Source organism: Phoca vitulina, unplaced genomic scaffold (assembly GCF_004348235.1).
Source record: "Phoca vitulina isolate PV1807 unplaced genomic scaffold, GSC_HSeal_1.0 scaffold3, whole genome shotgun sequence".
NCBI lineage: Eukaryota > Metazoa > Chordata > Mammalia > Carnivora > Phocidae > Phoca > Phoca vitulina.
Window position 1 is genome coordinate 72,075,480 of NW_022589706.1, and position 23,236 is coordinate 72,098,715.

Genomic DNA, 23,236 nt, shown 5'->3' on the forward strand with positions numbered 1-23,236 from the left:
CATCTTCAGTGAAATGATAATGATACAAACACCTCATATTTGTATAAGGGCTTGCAGAATATAAAGCTCCTATTCATATGCTTCCTTGCTGAAGTCAGTAGTAAAATATCCACCATACACACAGTATACACATACAAATTATATGAAAATTATACAATGTAATATTACATAATTGTATAAAAATTCAGTAGAATTGTTACCTGAATACAGTTTCTTAGTTTATTTCAGAAGGTTTGATTTAAGACATCTTTGTCGTCTTAAATATCATTCTTATCCTAAGCTATGATTGCATATGAATTATTTTTCTATATAAGATACATTATATTTTCGGGGCACCTGGGTGGCTCAGTCGTTAAGCGTCTGCCTTCGGCTCAGGTCATGATCCCAGGGTCCTGGGATCGAGTCCCGCATCGGGCTCCCTGCTCCGCGGGAAGCCTGCTTCTCCCTCTCCCACTCCCCCTGCTTGTGTTCCTGCTCTCGCTATCTCTCTCTCTGTCAAATAAATAAATAAAATCTTTAAAAAAAAAGATACATTATATTTTCATTTTTTGGATTCAAAGTTAAGACATTTCAGAAAGACGTATGCATTATTTAGTAGAAACATTTCAGTTATTTTCTAATATGTGAAAACTCTGAATCACAGAAGGTGAGAAATTTAAAAGACTTGTTAGCAAGTCTTTAACATGTGCTATTGTCCTTGCAAAATTATTTTAAGCTCTATCTGCTGTCACACACTGAAAGATGCAAGGAAACAATGTGGCTTTGGCTAGAGCTTATCACTTCTCAGAATAACTTTGGTGTATTATCTTTAGTGGCATTTTCGGCTAGTTGGCCCACTTCAAAATATCCATCACAGAGATATGACAGATTGACTTAAACTTTGATGACTTGCAGTTCCATAATTGTCTAATTTTGGAACTCTAAAAGTTTGGATTTCTAAAAACTCTAATTTTAAATTCTACCAGTATCCAATAGCAGTTCTCTATTCTTGAGGGGTAAATGAGAATAGTTCTGATATTCGTAATTTAATGATGTTTATTTCTTTTATTAAAGATTATTCATCATAATATTTTGGCTTCTTATTTGCACAGACATTGTTAGAAAGAAATCTATGAAAATAGTGTGTAACCTTTCTTGGAAATACACTCTACCTGAGCTATGACGTTGAGGTCCTTATTGGAATAAAATTAAATAGATACACAAAGAACTAAGAGAATGAGAAATGCCAAAAACCAAAAAAAATAATAAAAGCTTGAACTTAATGTGCCAATTTAAAAATTCAAATGAAAGAGTGAACACTCCAGAAGAGTTTAGAAGATTTTGAAAAATAAAGCATGTGGATCACCCTATCATGTATCACAATGTAAAGCTAAGGGCAGTGTGGAATGGATGGTTTGAGACTGCAAAATCATTTTAGTGTTTCTGCTAGAAAAGATCATTCTCATCTCAGAGTCTTCTAGCTAATCTGTCTCCAGCTCAGTTTAATCCAGTATATTTTTGTTTTTCAGTGAAGCTATTTAATTTATTCACATTTATTTAGTAAACTTACTGTGTACCTGTTTTTTACTAACTATTCTGCCAGATGCCAGGGATCGAAAAATTAGTAATCTGAATGAAGACTGCTGAATTTACTGTTTGCAAGGAGCCTCGTAAATGACTTGTTCTAAAGGTGGATCCTAATGAATTTATGAGTGTGTAGACACTCAAAGGGCGACATCCCTTAGATTCTCCAAAATCAAGGCCCTGAAACTTTATTGAATTTAAGAAGCTTGAAGCAGATTACAGGGTTCCATCCCCAGAGATTTTGACTTTAGAGTCCAGCCTTTCTCTACAGCCCATGTGTTTAACCACTGGCCCTTTGTGCATGTTTATTTCATCACCCCAGATAAATGTTAAGAAATATTTTTCAGCTATGTGGTATCCCTACGATACTCAGGGCAGAGTCTTACCACACAAGAGATGCTAAGGTACGCATAAACATGAGGAGTTAAATCCAGGCAACATTAGCGGTTACCGAACTGGCCACTATGTCCAGTATACAGCCCATAAAGGAGCAAGTGGTAACAACGGATGTCAGCATGGAAAGAAAAGTTCCTGTGCTGCTTAGTAGAAATTGTTCTCTTCACGGAAATTAGAGGAGTAGAAGAAGTTTCCTTTCTTTTTGCTTTAGGAAATATGTCATTCGTTCTCTATAAAAGGACAGGCTGACTTTTTTCTATAATATGAACTAATTATTTCTTACGTGTTAAATAGACAAAGATGTTGCATAATAAAATTTGCTTAATTGGGGTGAGATTTTGACTCCGCCTAATGATTGTAAAGCCAGTCTAATCACTGTTCTAAGGAGCTACCTAGTGCCCAATTAGAGCGTGCTTCTCTAGCTGAGATGACCTGTGGATATGAACATGTGTTTTATTGCAATTATAAAACAGACACTTTGATGATTATTTTTTATGTATCATCACAGTTAACTATTTTCAGAATCTGAGGAGCCTAATCTCCTTTATAAGTCATATATATCATTTAGTGACAACTGTTTCTTGACAGTGTCATATAAACTCTGGTATCATTTTAAAACATCCACAAGTTGTCAGGTTGAGTGACTGAGAGATTTGCTTAAAGAAATGTGGGCAACGTTCTTGTGGTTGGACAAAAAAGGGAGAAAATGAAAATATTGTGTGAAAGATGTTTTAAGAGCTTGTATTATGAAATGGATTATATCTGAGACTTAGAGTCTGTTTTTATTTTTTTTTTATTTTTTTTTTTAAAGATTTTTTTATTTTATTTATTTATTTGAGAGAGAGAGAGAGCACATGAGGGGGGGAGGGTCAGAGGGAGAAGCAGACTCCCTGCTGAGCAGGGAGCCTGATGTGGGACTCGATCCTGGGACTCCAGGATCATGACCTGAGCCGAAGGCAGTCACTTAACCAACTGAGCCACCCAGGCACCCCTAGAGTCTGTTTTTAAAATCTAAATAAGAACGGACTAAATTCTAACTGTAAATATTGCCTAAGTAGGAGTCACTTAAAGAGACAGTATTAAAATTAACTTATGATCATGCATCCTGTGACCTCATTTGTAGATTAATTGAATGAAAATATATCTAAAAATCTCTTAAATATAGCAAAGTTCACTCTAGGCAAAATCTCATTTTAATGTATGATATTATATAAATATAAGTCAGAATATGAAATTTTCCATAAGGAAAAACAAAAGAAAGACTAGAATCATAGAGAAAGAAAAGATCTTTTTCCCTTAAATTTTGCTTCATAAAATAGTGATACTTGATATTGGCTCAAAAAAGATTGATCTGGTATCATACCATGGAAATGGGGAAGAAGGCACATCAGGGGAATATCCGGCCACATCTATGACGTGGTCTTAGAGCTTGGGAAGGGCAGGGCAAGATTGGGTGACTTTAGGTCACCTACTTTGATTAGTATACTTAAAGTAGGAAGAGAGGAGCTAGAAATGTAGTGAGTGTATGTATGTTGGTAGGTATGTACACTTTTGTGGGCTACCTTTGTTTTGTTTTTTTTGTGAAGATTTTATTTTTTAAGTAATCGCTACACCCAGCGTGTGGGGCTGGAACTCACAACCCCGAGATCAAGAGTTGCCTGTGGAGCATGGGCACTGAGCCAGCCAGGCACCCTTGTTTTATTTTTCAGTAAATCATTTTCTTACGTGATATTTAAAATTATTAGCCATGCATTCTTTTAATATGTATGTATCACTAATATTACTACCTTATTTTGAATCATCAAATGTACTTCTTATGTTAACTTTATTTTTATCAAAATATTTTATGCAAATAGTAAAGGAAATTAAAGGCTTATATACAGAAAACCGAGCAGTTCCTTTTTTGCCCCTCCCCTTACCTGGTGTCTTTCATCAGAGGCAAGGATTATTTCTAATGGTATTTACCTTTGTATTTCTAAATAATAATCATCTGCTGACTCTTGAATCTTCAGTCTTAGTTTATTTACTGACTTCCTATTATGGTAGGTGAGAATTTTACTTTATAGCTCTACTGCTCTTGCCAGCTTGTCAGTATCATCATTTGGGAAAGATTATTTAACAATACATTTTTAAAATCCATTTTCAGTCTTTTCATTCTTACAGCAGTGTAAATATTCTGTGCTGAGCCAAAGTTTGGGAGAATTGTGTGTATTGGGATTCAGTAAGAGAGTGTTCTATAGAGAGCACTTGCTGGTGAAGTGGGCCCTGAAGGAGTGTGTGAGCCACTAACCATCTCTCTGCATGGATTCACTTAGCACACTGAGGTCAGGGACCCTGGAGCGCTTCTCTCCTCACCACATCACATAGCTCTCGATGTGTTGTGTTTTTACCGCATGTTTGAAATCCACTTCTTTTATATAGAAAGAAATTTAGCATTTCGGAGTATATGTAGACATAGCATGGGAGGATGAATGGCCTAAGTAAGCTTGTGGGAAATGTGAAAATGTTTTCTGAAAATACATTTTGTTAAAAAAAAAAAAAAAAACACCTCTTCTTTCACATTCTTCAGATATTTATTTATATTGTGCCATAGTACAGATAATCTGCACAGATAATGTCTTTGTAATCACTTTGCCATAAAAGTCTTTGCTAGGAATGAGACACTCATCTTCCCTTTGTTATTTGCCTTATTATCTTTCTATCATCTTTATACAATTTTCATCATTTTATTATTTAAAACCAGTTGTTTTTCTTTGTGTCCCTTTTCCTGAGTACGTGCTGTAAACCCTTTTAGAGGCCAGCTTCCATCAAGAGATTGCAAACTCGTTTGAATTTAAATGGCTTTCAAATTAATGCTTTGTTTTCCTTTTTATCTATTACCTTTTATTTTAAGCACTTTTCTCCGTAAGAAAATATTTAGTGGCTACTGTCCGTTTGTAAAACAATTACACATATAATGAAGACCATTTGGAAGATACAGAAAATAAGAAACTCATGCCGTCTAGGGAAAACAAACATTCTTATATATGTTCTTCTGGTCTGACTGTATATATACACACAGATTATGCATTCTTCCAACATGTACTTCAGGAATACAGAGTTGAACTAGGTGGACGTGGTACCTGCTGTCATGAAACTGCTACACTAGCTAATCAAGGAGATAGTCAACATAATAACATAATTATTTAATTATAATTTTGACAAATGCATATGGTATAAGAGCAGAAACAGCTTTAAGGAAGGGAGTAGCATTATCAAATTTGTGAGCAGGTTTCATCAGTGTAAAAAAAAATTGATATAATGTATAATAAAATGCCTCTGTAATATGCTACGTATATATAAAAACCTAGTCTCCAATGTTTGTAAGTTTGTCAAATGTTATTTCTCCTTAGATGATATAGAATTGTGGCCTAGTAGAATTGACTACTAATGTGAAGAATCCTTCTGCTTTTAACTTTAGTATGTAAACTTTTTGATTTGAATCTTTTACTTCAGCTACTACTAAAGTGCCAAATTAGTGACATAAACTGCTTATAATGAACTTGACCATGACAGTACTGTATAATGATAACAATGTTAAGTAGATTCATTTTATAAATACATAGAAATGCTGTACAAAGTCTAGGCTGTTTTATTTATCAACACAAGTCGTAGGTATAGCGCTGGATAATTTACATATATTACATCGTTTAATCCTCAGAATAATCCAGTGAGAGAGGTGGTAACCTCTTTTACAGATGAAGAAATTAATTCAGAGACGTTAATTAACTTGTACTGAGTTACTGTTGAGAAGATAATATTGAGATGTAAGGCTTGGTTCCAAAAAATCATGCTTCTAATTTTCTTGATATTATGCTCTCTCTTTGTACAGGAGGTCTGAGTGGAAACTATACACATTTCTCAAATGAGAAAACGGAGGCATAGAAAAGGCTAAGATTTCAAGTGTAGTAGAAAGGATACTGAAGTAGTAGTTAACCTTTTCTTTCTGAACTTCATTTTTCCTGTCTATATATAAAGAAGATTCATCTGTATCAAATTCTATCCTGAAGTGTCCTATGGTGGTGGTATAACATGGCCAGTGGAGTGCATTCGGAGTTTTCTACCTATACTTGTACTTCAGCAGGAGAAGCTGTGCTTTCATTTGCTTTATATATTGGGCCTTGAAATATATTCAGGTATAACCAAGGGTTATAATACTGACCTACTTTGGGAATAAGAATTTGGGCTTTCAGGCTGGATTCGTTGCTTTACTTTTATTCTAGGTGAGATCAAAAATCACTGCTCTATTATATTTTTCTGTAAAATGAAGTGTCAGGGTCCCTTTTTTCTGGTAATAATAATGTAATGAGAATTAAGTTATGTAAGTGTCTATTGATCTTGAAGAGTGTTTTAATAAAACGATGTGTTCAGTTTGTGCATGTGGTTATGAAATTTTTTTGTCTAAAGCATTTCAGCTGTAGCAATATTTGAGTCTATGTGTAAATATTCATGCTCAGTATTTTTGGTAAACTAAAGAAAATAAATTTATATTATACAATGAAGGATTTTGATTAGACTAGTAGGAAATTGTGATAGTTTGACAGACCAAGTTATTATTTGTCTATCAGGAAACCTGAAAAATAAAAATTTTATTAATGATTTTAATGTTGATATTAAATAAAGCCAGTTTAGATGACCTATTAGTATCTATGGAATTCTTTGATTTCTCAAGACTTTACTAAAGATTTTGTCAAATTTCTGACACTGGCCTAGTTTTCTTAGTACCCAGTTTTATCAAACATAGATTATAGCAGATATTTAGGTTGCAGCAAACATTTTTGGTGACTCTGAAATGGAAAATTGTAATTATCTGAACTGGACCTTCTATCTAGTGCTATTTTTACAAGGCTGCTCTACCTCTACAAATGTTTCTTCTAAATAACTGGTTTCTTATAGCCATACTCATCAGTATTCCAGCACGTTTAACTGCTGGTCTCTTCAGAAGGCACATAATTCAACAAGAAAAGCAGTGAGTCATGCCACATCTTGTTTTCATAGGAACACCAAAGCATAAGCATATGTCAGTGTTTGCTTTGGGGTAGGTTTCCCTAGAAAACAGGAGATCAGTGAGATGCTAAATTGCAATTTTATGGGACAGACAGCTGAAAACAAGGCCATGTGTGAAAGCAGCCAAACTCTTAGATGTTGTGCATGTCAAAACAGGAACAAAAATTATAATGCAGGTTTAGTTTCCTTAAATGTGGATCTCAACATTAATTGAGGTATGCAGCTCACCCACAGCCTTGGGTGTGGCCCATGAACATAGCTGCTAACTCTGATCTATAATTTTTATATTTTATTGCCACGTATGACTGGGTTTTTGGATTGTAACCACTGATACAAATGAGAGAGAAGGAAACACTTTGGCTATACCATAACTTAACATGTTTTTGGCTTTGACTATTTCCGTCATAACTTTTTTGTTTGTTTGTTTACAGAACTTCAGTACTTGGCAGCACTTTTGGATAAAGTTTTAATATGCTGGAATTTTTCTTGGGGATTGGAAACAGAGCTTGTTCTCTGGACAGTCGGTGATAGTTCCTTATCTGTGTAGACTCCCTTGCCAGTGACTGTGATGGTTTCAGAGGCATCCGAGGCCCACACTATCCCCCAAATGTTACCTCTGAGGGCAAGTACACATAATTGCATGCTGTGGTGAGCCTAGGTGTTGTCCTTGTACCTTGGGTTCAGTAAAGTCCCGGAGGGGAATTTAGAAAAGAAGAGTCATTGACTTTACCTTAGTAATTCAATACTTTCTCCTTCATCTAGCTTTTTAGAAACAAATGCAGCCATCACCTTGCCTAGGATTGTTGCTAGTTGAAAGAACTGTTCAGAAGACAAGTAGACTTTAGTTTCACTCTGGAGATTTAGGGATGATTCTATATACTGTGAATGATATGGAATGGGGTTATTTTTCCCATTTCCCATTATCCCCAGTACTCCCTGATTCTTATGGTAGCCAAGAACTGACATTTTCTGAAATTAGACTGGTGAGTTGGCTTTCACAAAACTATGTTGTGTTTAATGTTAGATTCTCTCTCATAAAAGCCTGGAGCCTGGAAGATTATAGTTGTAATTTATGTTCAGTTTTCATGTCATGGGGGGTAATAAATACAGCTGACACTATAATAGTGTCTATTTATTTGGCAACTACTATTCTGAGCACCTTACATTTTTTTTTTCATTTATTTTTCACAATAACCCTCTCTAAGATAGATAAATATTGTTACATTCTTAATCTTACAAATGAGGAAATGGAGAGCTTACACTTAAACAGCTAGTAAATTAGGAGCTAGGATTAGAATCTGGGCAATCTGCTCTTAACTCTGTGACGTACTGGACATTCTAGGGGCTACACTACTTATCAAAGGACTAGGCTAACTTAGTTGAATTTTAAAGATTTACCAATGGTTTGCTTGTCTTTGAGGTCAATGTTAGTGTTGGATTTAGTCTGTTCTTAGTCTCTTCCACCTTGTCATAGGTAATAATACATTCCTAGGAGGGATAAAAGAATTACCTAATATAGATAGATACTCAGAATGAAAAAGGTCACTGTATTATACAGACTGTGTTAGAGAGGTATTCGTGTTCCCCTGAGCTTGAAGGGACCTTGTGGGTCAGTTAGCCTAGCCTTCTCCTAGGAGAGAATCCTGAAACAATTATACAGTTCCTGTGTGGACATCACTACCAGACAGCCCATTCCAGTTAGACAACTCTAATTAAGTGAAAGTCCTTTTAATTAAAATCCCACTGTTGGTATTCCGCAAGAGCATTTTAGAAAAGCAGCCAAAAGAGTTAAATATCAGGATAGTTATGGAAGAAAAGAATCATTGTTATCTTAAAAGGAATCAGGAACTTCGATGCCAAAGTTTCTTAAGTACTTTTACATTTATTGTAAATAGTTTCGTTTTGTTTTGTATTTTTTTAAGATCACAGTATAGAGCACGTTGTGTATTTTTCTGTGGACTATTTCTGATCCTTTGTGAGGTCTCAGGTCCTTCTGTGAATCTAATAAAAAGAAGAAGTAAATATGATAGGAATTACTAAGAGATCTTTTAGGGGGTGCTTAGCACCAACATAAGGGAGATATCAGATTAGAGGATGTGTTTTCCTCTCATTAAAGAGCCTAATACAGTTCAGATTATTTGTCTTAAGAGTTAGGTACTAGTGTTTGGCTTTTCTAAATTTTCGCACATTATCAAGTAGGGAAAATCTCCACCATCTAGTTCAGTTTATAATAAGTACTTGCTAGAGGATGTCATTATTGGAACAATACATATAGTAACCTATGGTCAGCATTTCTGGTCTTCTCAGTGATTATAATTCTGTCAAAAGCAAATTTAGTGAGATTGAACTTTACAGACATGCCCTGGCCAAAGCCCCATGTTAATTATTGTTATTATTATGTTTGTTTATTTTATTCCTTTGAGGATATTACTGAATGTATTGTTTTTCAGAAGTTAAAACTAGTTTAATATTGTTTTATGAATGAGCTGTTTCAATTCAGTGAGCCACTATTTGTGTGACCACTATTAGCTAGACATTGTGTTTATTGTATGACCTGTCAAGTTTCCAGACCTTTCTGTGTCGTCTGCCTTTGAGTAAAGATTAGTGTTTCTCAAACTGAGGCTTATTATGCATTTAGTTTTTTGAGTAAGGACCAGCATCTCCTCTCCTTACCTTTGTTTTGTAAATGAAATGGACTAGAACAGAATATGTTTTAATGAACTGCACATGAAAATACGTGTTTTATTGGTTCATATTTGTTCTAGGTAGGTCATGATATAAAATATATTTCTGACTCTGTATTGTGGTAAAATGTTTTACACTGGTGGTCTATACCACTTCTACTCACTTGGCAGTCCTTGGACACTGGTGCCAGTTTTAACTGTTTGTTCCTGGTCTCCAATGAGATAAGTGCTGAAATTGAGAATAAGCATTTATACATTTTTGAAGCAGTTTGACATTTGATCAGTGGATTTGTCCCACGGAAGGGTGTAGACCAGTTTGGGTGTTACTGAACTTACATGATGAGTCAACGTATGTTGTGAATTGTGTGCTATTATGAAGCAGTATTCAAGGGTCATGTTCTAATGTATTAGATTAGAACAGTGGTGGAGGGAATTAACTCTCTCAGGACAGTAAGCTTACCTTTTGGTAAAATAGCTAGAATGTGTTGCTAATTTGCTACAGTTTCAGATTTTCTTCCTTTCATAAAAGAGGTCTTAGGGTAGAGAATATAATTTATAAGGTTTTATATCATCCCTTTGTTTAAAAAAAAATACTTTGTTAACATTGGGAAGCTTTGGAATTCTAATGTAGCCTAAATTTCACAAAATCCATTAAAGTATTAATCAGAAATATAAGCAATACTGTTTTACTTTACAAACAAAATTCAGTGTCTATAAAACAAAGTTTCTTAATAAAGGAAAAATTGAATGCATTTCAGTCCTTTCTATGTGATGGTATATTGTGATAATTATGTGCTAATCACAAATAATAAAATAACTTAAAAGAATAAACAAATTTATTTATTTAATTTAATTTAATTTTATTTTAAAATAGGCTCCACACCTAGTGCGGAGCCCAGTGTGGGGCTTGAACTCATGACTCTGAGATCAAGACCTGAGTTGAGATCAAGAGTCGGATGTTTAACTGACTGAGCCACCCAGGCACCCCAAAATGAATGAATATTTTAATGTTTGCTGGCTTTAAATTTTCCCTTTTTAGGTTTAGATATTATTATCATATTAAATACTTTGAACTAATTAAATGAGATTCAGTGATGAGGATATTGGACAAGATTCTACAATGAACTGATAAATGTGGAATTTGGTCTCATCTTAAAGTAATTAAACAAGGGTAGACCTGATGTATCTATGACTAAAATAACCAATTTGACCATTAATTTTTAAGTTCCTGGACTCTGAGTAACTATCTCCAGATTTTTAAAAGATCTAAACATACCCCAAATTATTTTTTGAGGGTTAAATAAACGGAAAAACCTAAGTTGAGACTGTAAAGAATGAAACGTTTTCATTCCTGTGCTCTCCACAAGACAGCAGACTGACTTTGTTTTCCTAATAAGGCTGTGCTAAATACTGGAATGCTTGTCCTCTTGAATTTTATTGAAATACCTAAAAATACCCACTTTACAAGAAAAGTTTGTAATTTAATGTGTTTAACCTAGACAAAAATAGAAAAAAAGATGTATCTGGAAAAAGTTAGTGGCAAAATTCTGCCTCCTGTATCAGTATAGGACAGAGAGCATATTAATGTGAACTTCAAAGAGCATTACCTTACACTTTGGATGTATGAAGAACAAATTAGGTATTTTGCTATCTTCCATTTGTATTTTGTTTGTCTCAATAAATTTAAGATTTTGGGCAAGTTTTAGTTCCCCCTTCTTCCCCTTCTTTTATGGTTAGTAAGTAGGTTTATACTGTTCAAACATATATACAAATTTATTAGTATATATGCTAATAGCTAGTTTATTGCTCAACACCGTATTTAGATTTAATCTTTAACTTCAGATGTGGATTTAACTTTCTTACAAAATGAAGTGCTGTGTTTAAGAATATTTGTCCCTCTCACTTACAGTAGAAGACCAGGTCCTTATATTGGCATAAAGTAGTTTATGTGCTCTGGCTCCTGGTTCTGTCTCTGGCTGTGCCTCTCACTGCCCTAGCCCTAGTCTAGCCTCGCTGGCACATTCCTGCTTTAGAGACTTTCTTTACCTTGCTATTTGGTTGGCCTGGAGTTCTCTACTTCAGGTCTCTGCTCAGATTTCATCTTAGTAGAGAGGATTTCTCTGACTCCTTTATATAGAATTATATATCCCTGTCCCTGTTTTGCTTTACTAGATTCTATTTCACTCATTACCATGTGATATACTTGTTTGTTTTTAGTCTGCCTCTCCCAAATAGAATGTAAGCTCCCTCAAAGTAGATAGTGTGTTTCATTGCCCCACTTCCTACAACAACTTGGTGTGTTAGGGGCTCCAATGAATATTTGTGGAATTAATTAATAAATTAATGAAATAAATTAAGGAAATTATAACATAGGTATTGCCCTTGAACTTGAAGTGACATCGGGTATAGGACATATTGGTCAGGAATGAGAAGGTGCTTGGTTAAAATAACTTATGGTAATACAGAAGGCCATACTAATAACAAAGCTGGTGGTTAACAGGAATTAGATTCTGACCATAACATAAAGGGGTGTGTGTGTGTGTGTGTGTGTGTGTGTGTGTGTGTTTGCTTGTTTATTAAAAAAATAAGGGCTGATTCAAAAAGAATCAAACACTATCAAAAATGTATAATTCAGTGACTGGTATGTATGTGGGTATATTTATGAATGTAGGTATATATTCAGTGACCTGGTATATATGAATATGTAGCCAAAACCTAATTCAAAAGGAACAGTCATGGTTATTTCTGTAATCTTACATGCTCAGCATACACCACTGTATCACAGGGCATACGTCAGACCTGTAGTTTGATTCATTCTGGATTATTGGTAGCATATCACCGTTGATAGTTGTAATGGGTAGACTATGATGCCAGTTCCTTTATTTTCTCAAGATTGTGAAGAAGAGGAGATAGAAACGTAGTTCTTGACATATGCACAGGAAGATCTTATGATGTGGTATCTTGGGATCTACACAGCCACTAACTTCAGAAGCTGGTTGCATTTTGAGTAGAACACTCAATTTAGCACCATAGATGATGTTCATTAAGGAGCCTCTAGCTCCATCCTGCTGGAAAATGAAATTATTAGAGAATTCTTATTGCTATGGGGAAAAATATTCTTCTTCTCTGGAAAAATATGGAAGAATAGATTGGAGGATATATAATATTCTTAGAAGGCAGAGAGTTCGAGCTGCTTATAAAGCATGTGGAGAACTTGCGTTCAAATCTTGGTTCTGCCTTTTTCAAATTGTGGTCAAATTATTTAACTCATTTGAGCTTCTGTTTCCTATATTTAAAATGAGAACAATATTAATCTCTCAGGAAGAATAGTTGAGCTAATTTATGTAATGGGCCAAGTGAAATTATTGGCATTTGTTGGTACTCAACAAGTGATCTTTTTTCATCCATTTCTAATTTGTTGTTGTTTTCTCTTGGAACTTATCCTGGTAGATAATTCGGTTTGATTGTAACAGTATATAATAAGAAACAAAATAACTTCTAGAACTCAAGGGTCAAATCTTCTGTATAAGGAGTAGGAAAGTAGTATCTATCACTGCTGACTTTGTGTCAGTTGCAAAGGTGTATTACATTTATCCTCAAAGCAATTACTCAAGGGAAGGATTATCATCCTTGTATCAACAAAGAAACTGTAGAGTAGCTAATTTATTTTTTGGTAACCTAGACTTGCAACCTTCATTTAGCTATTTCTCCTATTTCTCAAAGAATTCCTCTATCAATGAAGATCTTGGTAAGAGAAAGCCTGAATATGAAAGGTAGGCTCTCTCTTTTTAGGGCTCTAAGCTTTTCCTAAAAGGAAGGAAAAAAATAGGGAAACAAACATTACGTTTATGAATTGTGCCTGCTTTTGTACTACTTTTATCCTACTCTCCAGCATCTGACGCCTATCAGGGTTTTCCTGAAGCAATGAGTTTTATATGCATTGCTAGAAGTCTGTGAAAATCTAGTTATGCATATAGTTTGTTATTGATGCCTACTTTCCTAATATGAATGTTAACCACATTTGTTATTTAAGGGTATTTTAATAGTATCACTGAAAGAGCAAGAAAAATGTAGATGTATAAATGGAACTCCTGAATTTTCACAGGTAGATTATTTACTTTGCAAATCCTATTATTTTTATCTTAGCAGTGAAGGACTATGTTGATAAAAATAAATATTCTTTCTACCTGATTGGAGCTGGAAGAGAAGCCATATATATATATTTTTTAAGAATATTTATTTATTTATTTGAGAGAGAGTGAGCAAGAGAGAGCAAGAGAAGGGGGAGGGGCAGAGAGAGAAGGAGACTCCCCGCTGGAGCAGGGAGCCCCACACGCAGATGGGGTCCAGGACTCTGGGATCATGACCTGAGCCGGAAACAGACACTTAAATGACTGAGCCACCCAGGTGCCCCAAGAAGCTATATTAAATAGAAGTGATTAGCATTGTGCCCAAAGAAAGATATAAACCTAGTAGGTTTTCAGAGAATGCAACTCTGTTATCAATTCTTGTTTATATCAATCCTGAAAGTATTACCATCCATGCCTATGTGAAATAAAGTAGAGTTTGGGGACAAGAGTGGGAGAGAAGGAAATTATACTTTTCAGCTTCTCTTACAGAATGCATGGTGCATCCTTTTTAGTTGCTCTTTTAGAATTTTTTTTTTAATTGTATTACTAATAGTTCCATTTACAATATGTAGAAGAAGATGAGAGAGGTTTTTAGTAGCCTTTATCATGTATTAGCAAATGAACTGAGGTGCTGAGTAGTGGAGTTAAAAATAGTGCTTAAAATGTCATCTTTAATCCAGTAACATTAACTCTGTCTCTTCACCAAGCTTCATATCCGTGCCATGTGATGTGAATTTTATTTGAACAGGTGATTTGGAAGTTTAGATGGGTCATTCAATTGCAAGTAATAGGAAACTTTGAAGTAGAGGGTTTAAAAGGAATGACAGGTAGTACCCAGCAACCACAGAAAGAATGACGAGAAGCTAAACTCTCATTTCTTACACCTGTCAGTGTCTGAACAAATTGTAATTAGGATTTTTTTATTATGCAGAATAACTGTGAGGCTTAGAGTCCAAAAGAGCCATGCTCATATAGAATTATTTCCTAGAAGGTTTGTTATAATCAGAACCATAAAATGATCTATACCAGAGGTTGGTCACATTTAGTCCCCCACCTGTATATATGAATAAAGTTTTATTGGAACACAGGCATGCTCAATCATTTACATTTGTATCATCCTTCTTGCTCTGACAGAGCCTTTAAGTAGTTAAATTGAGATCCCACGACCCACAAAACCTAAAGTATTGACTGTCTAGCCCTTTACAGTAAAGTTTGCCATTTCTTAACAGTGGGGCATATAAAATAGATTACTTATTTAAAATTTCTACTGAAATAGTATTTTCACTGTAAAAGAATTTTACCGATAATAAGAATGCATTAGGGCGCCTGGGTGGCTCAGTTGGTTAAGCGACTGCCTTCGGCTCAGGTCATGATCCTGGAGTCCCTGGATCGAGTCCCACATCGGGCTCCCTGCTCGGCGGGGAGCCTGCTTCTCCCTCTGACCCTCCCCCCTCTCATGTGCTCTCTCTCTCTCATTCTCTCTGTCTCAAATAAATAAATAAAATCTTAAAAAAAAAAAAAAATAAGAATGCATTATCCTGAACTTTGAAGTTCCTTTTATTTAAACTTGAACATATCTAAAATACTACAGAGTTTCTTTAATGTTCTTTCTGACAGAAGTTCTTTTATAAATACTAGTTAGAAAAATGCATTTTTTTCCTTCAGTGGTTCTGAGGTTATTTTGAGTGTGGACATGAGGCAGAATGGAAGACCTAACTTTACCCTGTTAAAAATATTCTTGTAGAAATAAACTTTGAGTAAAAAAAAATTTCTTCAATCTAGAATCAAGTAGAAAAATGTGAAATTTTGCATTTATCACACTGTATGAAACTATCTTATTTATTTACTTATTATCTGCCTCCTTCATTAGAATGTAGATTTCAGGCAGGGACTTTCTTTGCCTTGTTTACTACTGTATTCCCTATAGCTGGAACAGTGCCTGCAGTTCAATAAATATTGATGACTGGAGAGATTGAAGGAGTGATCTCAAGTGAAAGATGTCAAGTAACATACAAAACTGTCACCAAAACTAGTTATTCAAATTGATCAGTATTCAGTTTGCATTTCTGAAGATCTTAATAGCATTGAATTTGTGAACTTCCACCATAAAATATAAAGCCACATACCATGAGAAGAAGAAATATTTGTTAATCTGTTGGCTGGGTGAGATGGATATATAAGAGGGAGGAAAATGTGAACATTGGCATTAAACTTGGCATTAGCAGTCCAAATTATTTAATATTTCTGGGCTTTATTTCTGAAATTAAGCACGGTATTATATATAAGGCCTTTAATTCAGTGTCGAGTTCCTAGTAAGGCCCCAGTAAATGGTAATGTAATGTAATGCTGACACTGATACTGTCATTATTTGTATGTTGGGAAATACTTTATCATTTTAAATTTGCCTAATGTTCCCTTCTCTATTCTTCCCTCCCCCCAAACCCCCACTCTGCCCCCAAATAGTATCCCATGAAGGTCAGGCAAGCTCAGTAGAAGTCCTTTCCTTTTTTCCTCCCACTTTTTCTCCCTCCCTCCCTCTGTCCTTTTCTGGCTTGATTTAGAATTGGTTGATGACAATTTCTTCTCAAACCCCATCAACTGCTATGACCATCTGAGAAGGAGCTTAGAACAAAAGCCCCTCATCCTCACATATGGAAGTAATTATCAAGTGGCAACTGTTTGTTCTGGATTTATCAGAGCCTCTCCCAGGTTCAAGCCAAGCCCAAGCAGAGGGGGTCTCGGGTCTCAGATGGGCTAGCACAATTCCCTTGCTTCTGTCTTCTTCCTGTCTTTCTCTTACTGTTCAAAATCTGTCCAGCTTTGGGTTCCTTCTCCCTTTCGAAAGGAAAAAAATGTACTTTATTAGTCCCCGTAGGTAAGATAGAGAAGATGCAGAGTGAGAGAGAAATCAAAAGTGAGACTATGTGTATGAGTGCATGTATATGTGGTGAGCACAATCTTTTATAAGCTAAAAGGTGTTATGATATAACTTTTTTGTACTTTATTTACAGAAAATTTAATCCTTACATATATTCTCAAATTGTTTAGAAAAAAGCGTGACTACGTTGCCATAAGTGATCTAAATGTTTAAGTTTTGAGTTTGCAGTAGACTGGAAGTACAATAAAATATGGGGAAATTGTTTAAGGAGACATCCCTCTGCACACTTGAGTGCTCACTTTTTCCCCCTCTGGAGTTGCTTTGTTATTGCAAATTGACAACTTTGCAATTAAAGTGATTAATGATGTACCCTAGTGTTTATGGGTCTTGAGGTCAGTGAGCCCAAAGATGGCCATGCTGTGGGAAACTTAGATAGAGCTCATCTCACAGAAGAGGAACTTAAAAATCCTCCTGTTTTCTGTATGATTGTTTATGAGTTAAGTATATTAGATATGGTTGAAGGAGTCACCAAGACATAATGAGTAATGTGAATAATTTTTATCAGTCTTAGTTCTGTTGCTTAATTCCTCATTCTTAAATACCAGTGTGAACATTCATTGGCTATTTTTTTTAACTAAAAGCACATTATTTTATAAAGCAGTGTTAGAAAAATGCATTAATTCATTATATAACTTAAATATAACACCATTCATTGGGTGTTCATAAGATGCAGTTTTGTTTGACTCCTTTGAATCTAATCCCTGATAGAACTATTGCTTATTTATGGCATTATTTTTCTTATACATTATTCTAACCAGGGCATCACAATTCTAGTTTCTAATAAAATCCATGATAACATAGAAATCTTTCAACTGTGTAGCCAGAAGTTCTGAAACTGGATGCAGTGCACCAGGGATTTTTTATTTTGGATGCTGCCCTCACAAAAATCAATCAACTTTCAAAATAGATTGTTCTAGCCACACTGATGGCTTTGTTCTTTGAATTCCATGAGCTGAGGAGAGTGTTGGGCCAAGGCACTAGTCTCTCACCATCATGGCTTACTCCTGTACAGTGGCTTCACACTAAGAGAAGAGAGAACAATAAGCAAATTGTTGAGCCCATGGCACTAAGCCATTGCCAGGATCTCTGCTGGTTTGAAACACACACTACACAAAAGTGACTTGTGATGATCGCTGTGGTTGAAATGGAGATATATTACCCTGTTGCGTATTTCCCAGAATTTTAAGAGAACAATGTAGGAATAATTTTTACTAATTATACCTCAGTTTTTAAAACTGCTTATCTATTTAAAAGTCTTTTAAAAATTCACTTTTAAGTAATCTCTGATATTTCTAAAGGAGCAGATGCTCAGTATAATTTTTTTTTAAAGAAAGAAAAATCTTAATTTTGAGAAATAGTTTTTCTTACTCATGTATTAGGATTTTCTCCTCAGGGAACACAGGAAATACATATTTCAGTTTGGTGAAGGAAATGGGATTTTCCTCCCTTAAACATTGATTACATTATTCTCATAATCTTTGGGTATCTTACTTACTAAACACAGTTAAAGAAAGCACTAGTTTGATAAAGAAGATATTTGGTATGACAAAAGGTTTTGAGGATTGTATGGATTATAATATTTCTTTTCCTTTATTTTAGCCACTTGTAGGAGACTTAAGTAAACATTTCAGACTTACAAGGATTTACTTTCTTTACTGTTTCTTTAAAATAGCATTTCCCAGAGGGTTTTTTCCCTAACTCCAGTCTTGAGAAAGGTTTCCTAAATAAGTAAGTATTCTAAATAGATTAGTATGCCATGCGACAAAGGGGTATGGACAACAATCTGCAGTATTTTTTTCTTTAGGCATTTAAAGGCTCTGAGAAGCTCTGTGGCTAACATGCTTATATAACTTAAATTTTCCAGATATCTTTGGTAGCAGAACCTCTTTTTTGTTTTGTGTTTTTGAAAAGTAGCTTTCCGTGAAACATACTTTGAGAAATAGTCTTACTTACTGTAAAAAGTAGTACATGTATGTTTCATAAAACAGAAAACACAAAAGAGAAAAAAACAAGTATCATTCATAGAGAGCCTTTACTAGAATGTTAGTCTGTTTCCATCTGCTTTTTCCATGCACTGACCATACTGGGTATGCTATTTTACATCTTCCTTTTTTCATTTAATACATGTTATCATGCATTTCGGGATTCTTTCAAAGAATGGTTTTAATCATTGCATGTTTCATCTTGTGGTTTTATTGCAATTAACCATTTCCTCATTGTTGTGTATTTAATCTGTTGTTTCCAGTTTTTCACTATTATAAGTTACACAGTAGGGAATGAATATTTTTATACATAAAGCCCTTTCCATATTTCAGGTTGTTTCCTTATGATAGATTCCCAGAAATTGATTATTATGTCAAAGGGCACGAGCTTTCTTCAAGGCTTTTTATAAATAAATGCCAAATTATTTTTCAAGAGAGCTGTATTAATGTGTAGTTTTTCCAACAACGTCTATTCTCACAAACATTTTGTATTAGCATTTTAAAAAATCTCTACACACTTGAGAACAAAAGTTGGTCTATATCTTAGTTTGTTATTTTGTAATAATTAGTAAAGTTTGATTTTTTTAAAGCTGGTACTAATGCTGTTCATTAATTTTGCAGATTTCATTTGTCATGTATTTTAATTTCTCAAAGCACAGTAATTTTAGTGTCATAAGAGTATGTAATTATACTTAAATATACACTTAAGTAAAAAATACACTTAAATATAAGATAAATACACTTACATACTGATCTTTTAAAATGTAACTAATGTGTGTTATAGGTACATATACTGTGTGTTAAAAATGTTTTTCCAAATATTTTTAATGTGGACAGTTTGACCTCTCTTTACTCCAAAAAGCAAAACCATACTCTAAAATGAGGGCCATTTTAGGGGCGCCTGGGTGGCGTAGTTGGTTGAAGGTCTGCCTTCAGCTTGGGTCATGATCCTAGGGTCCTGGGATTGAGCCTTGTTTAGGGCTCCTTGCTCAACGGGGAGCCTGCTTCTCCTTCTTCCACTCCCCCTGCTTGTACTGTCTCTCTGTCTGTCAAATAAACAAATAAATGAAATCTTAAAAAAGAAATGTCAGTTAAATTTTAAAAAATTAAAAAAAATAAAATGAGGGCCATTTTAAATAGAAGGGTTAAAAAAACTATATGGCTTAAAGTAGGAGCTCCTATAAATATTCACAGGTCAGATGAATACCTGCATGTCGTGTGATGAAGTAACTTTAAGGAAATCTAAATCTAAATAACCACTCATTTGGTGGTTATTTAAATATTTAAACCCAAGGAACTAATTTTTATTGCACCTAGTGCCAACTACTTTATTTGACATTTCATTATAAGTAAGTCTGTCTTTTCCCAACAAAATGATGTTTGTGTTTTTAATGTGTAATGGACTCAATTCTGGGATTTTGAGGGTGTGTTATCCATTTTTTTTTTTTTTCTCTGACTGCTTGTCTTAGTTCAGGTAGTTGCACTTGTGAGACTTTATCAGAAGGTAAGCAGGGCACATAGATTCAAGTTTCAGATTTTAAGTTCTTTTGTGAATTCAAGATTTCAAGCAGTACAGTATTTTTGTTGAACTTCCAATACATAAAGTATTTTAGAACTATTATTATTCTGTGCTTTCTCAAAATTAAGAGGTTGGATTCCAAAATTAAGTAAACTAACCATTCGGAGGTTCTTGTTATTGTTGCTAACATTGGTTAAGAACTAACACCTGGGAAAAACTAAGGGGTTTGTTTTCATAGACCTAGGATATATGCATTTTATTCTGTTTGGAAACTTGGTGACTGTTAAACATCAAGTTCTTTTTTATAGACTGTTTTTATGTTGCTAGAAGAGTTCCATGCACCTTTAAGTGTCCAGATGAAAAAGGAAACCATCCTATTATGGCAAACTTCCAATAATGTCTTGGGTGGTTTTAATGAGTAGATCCTTTGTGATTACATCTCATTGTGAAATTTCAATGAAAGGAAGATTCCACTGTTCTGTACTTGAACTTGTTTCCTTTGCTTATTATAATAACCCTATAAGCTAAAAGAGAAATTTTCTTTTTGAGAGTACACATGGAAAGTTATGCAACTTCACAGAGTATAATTCTATATTGTAGTAACTGAATGTTAGCATCCATTGTGGCCTCTCATTAGGTTAACCAATTATTCAGTCAGTGCTTGTCCTAACTAACCAAATTAGTTGTTACTGGAAAATTCAGTTGCTGCTAAAAATGTTGATCGGAGTTCATTATTAGGTTATACTTATAGAGATCAAATATCCTATGCTAGCTTCTTCCGTTGGTGATCTGTTATCTCTGTTAAGTAAAACAATCTCATGGTTTGTAGCTTAAATTGTTATCACTTATTTACATACTGTGGTTACATTTCTTGAATTTTGCACTTGATGTCTTATCTGCAGCCTGTATTATAAGAGGAGTCACATTGCTTCTGGCATTATTAAACATAATGTACCTTAATACTGGGTAAATAGCCTTTAGCTTTCCCAATCATTTAGTTACTAGACTGCAGCTAGTATATTGTAATATATAAGAACTGCCAGCCAGCTGTATCCTATGTAATTTACTTACTCTAAACTTTGAAATACCTCATCTGAAAAATGGGCCTAAGGATAGTTGCTACTTTGGTTATTTGTCATGATTATATGTGATAGTTGCTCCAAATCAATTATTGTTACTATTAGTCCATGCTAACCAAATTGTTACTGTTAGTCCATGCTAACCTAATAAAAAAGCATATATCGGAAATAATTTGAATTTGGAAATATGTTCTATGCATGGAGTTTTGCCCTTCTTTCCTTGTTCTCTCCTTTCCACACTCATTACTGATGACTTACTACATGCCAGGCACAGTGCTGGTATAGAGACACAAATGGGATATGGTCATTTCCTTCACTGAAATTACAGCCTAATGGAAGAACTTACCGTTTAGTTTTAGCATAACAAATATATTACCTTGCACAAGCACTTAAGAATATAAATACAAAATAAATACTTATTTGGTGACTCAGTTCAACCAGAATTTATTCATTATCTTCAGAGAGACCCAATATCCTGTGGTCGTGTTCTCGGATGTTAGGAGAAAAGGCAGATACTTATTAGAGATAGAGGTTCAGAGTGGATATTTCAGGAACCACGCAAGGATGAGAACGTCTGTTTATTATACTTTTCAGTTTTGGGTGGGGAATAACCTTAATTGAAAGCTTAAACACAGGTGCATTAGGAAACACAATTGGTGTTTGTCTTTCCTCATTTGAGTGTGTAGATAACTAATGAATACCCAGTGTGTAAGGGTATAGGTACCTGCAGCATTTGAGTTACATGAGTTAATTAATTAGTAGAGACAAATAGTCAAGACTATGATATGAAACTATAAATTCTGATTATTTAATATATTAAGGTGTATACTAATAAAAATTCTATTAATAAGATGTTTGCAAAAATTTATGTGTTTTTTTTTTACTTTTTCTTTTTTTTTTTTTTCCCTTCAGGGCATCTGCTACACCCAAGCCTGAGCCAGTTCCCGTGCAGAAGGTGTGTTTCTCATCTGGTATTACTAGGTACCACTTGATAGTCCCTCCTGAATCCCTGTCATTTCCATTCCTTGTCTTAGGCCATACTGACAATTTATAGTTTCAATACAATTTTCCTTACAGTTCTTTTCCTTTAAAGATTGTGGGGGGTGAGGGATGGAAATCAACACATACATAATTAACATCTGTAATTATACCAATATTATTAAAACATGATTTCTAATGCCATATATTATCTTATTTCCATATTTCTTACATTCACATTCACTTTTAATTTGCCTATCTTTATTCACATGTTTTAAGGAGAAAGGTGGTTACTGAAAATGAGTATCACAAGTCTTTGATAACATTTTATTAGTAATATTAATAGGTTTTTAATTACATTTTCAGAGTATTCTGGATTAGGTTATTGGCAAGTACCTTTTTTGTGTCATATATATCCTCAAATTGTCCCAAACCATTTTTCATAATACAGCTGGTTTATACTTTGGGGGATTTTCTCCTTAATTTTATTTGTGCCTTTCCATTGAATTACTTATACTGATTTGCTGAGACATTTAGTTACTTCCCTCCCCCTCAATTAGCTTTTATTATTTCTACAAGGTTAATTTAGATTACTTATTTTTTTCTTAAAATTAAATATAATAGGGCTACCTTTGTAGGTTTTTAAAAGAATTTGATTGTTTTCTTTTGGGATGGTAGGGTGAATAGGAATTTATTCTTGAATGTCATAGAAGCTTGACCTTTTGTTTTGTTTTGTTTTTAAACTTCACACTTTCTTTGGGATAGGGTTTGCAAACACAAACTATGTTAATTTTAGGAGGAATTGATCTTTCTTAGTAGTTAATTTTTCTTTGATAAATGGCAATAAAGAAACATCTAAGATAATTTTTTTTCCTCATGTAACTTAACTATTTATTTTGGAAGAGGGAAAGAATTTTTATT

At 34.3% G+C, this 23,236-nt stretch overlaps 1 protein-coding gene across 10 annotated transcripts in view; it reads left to right on the forward strand.

Moving 5' to 3' along the window:
* PDLIM5 (PDZ and LIM domain 5) overlaps positions 1-23,236 on the forward strand; it is a 206,866-nt gene that overhangs the window by 94,183 nt on the left and 89,447 nt on the right. For all 10 annotated transcript variants that reach the window (XM_032400850.1, XM_032400853.1, XM_032400852.1 and 7 more), the window contains exon 4: positions 22,250-22,292. In XM_032400850.1, coding sequence (XP_032256741.1) covers positions 22,250-22,292 — 43 coding nt within the window. The remainder of the gene's footprint in view (positions 1-22,249; positions 22,293-23,236) is intronic.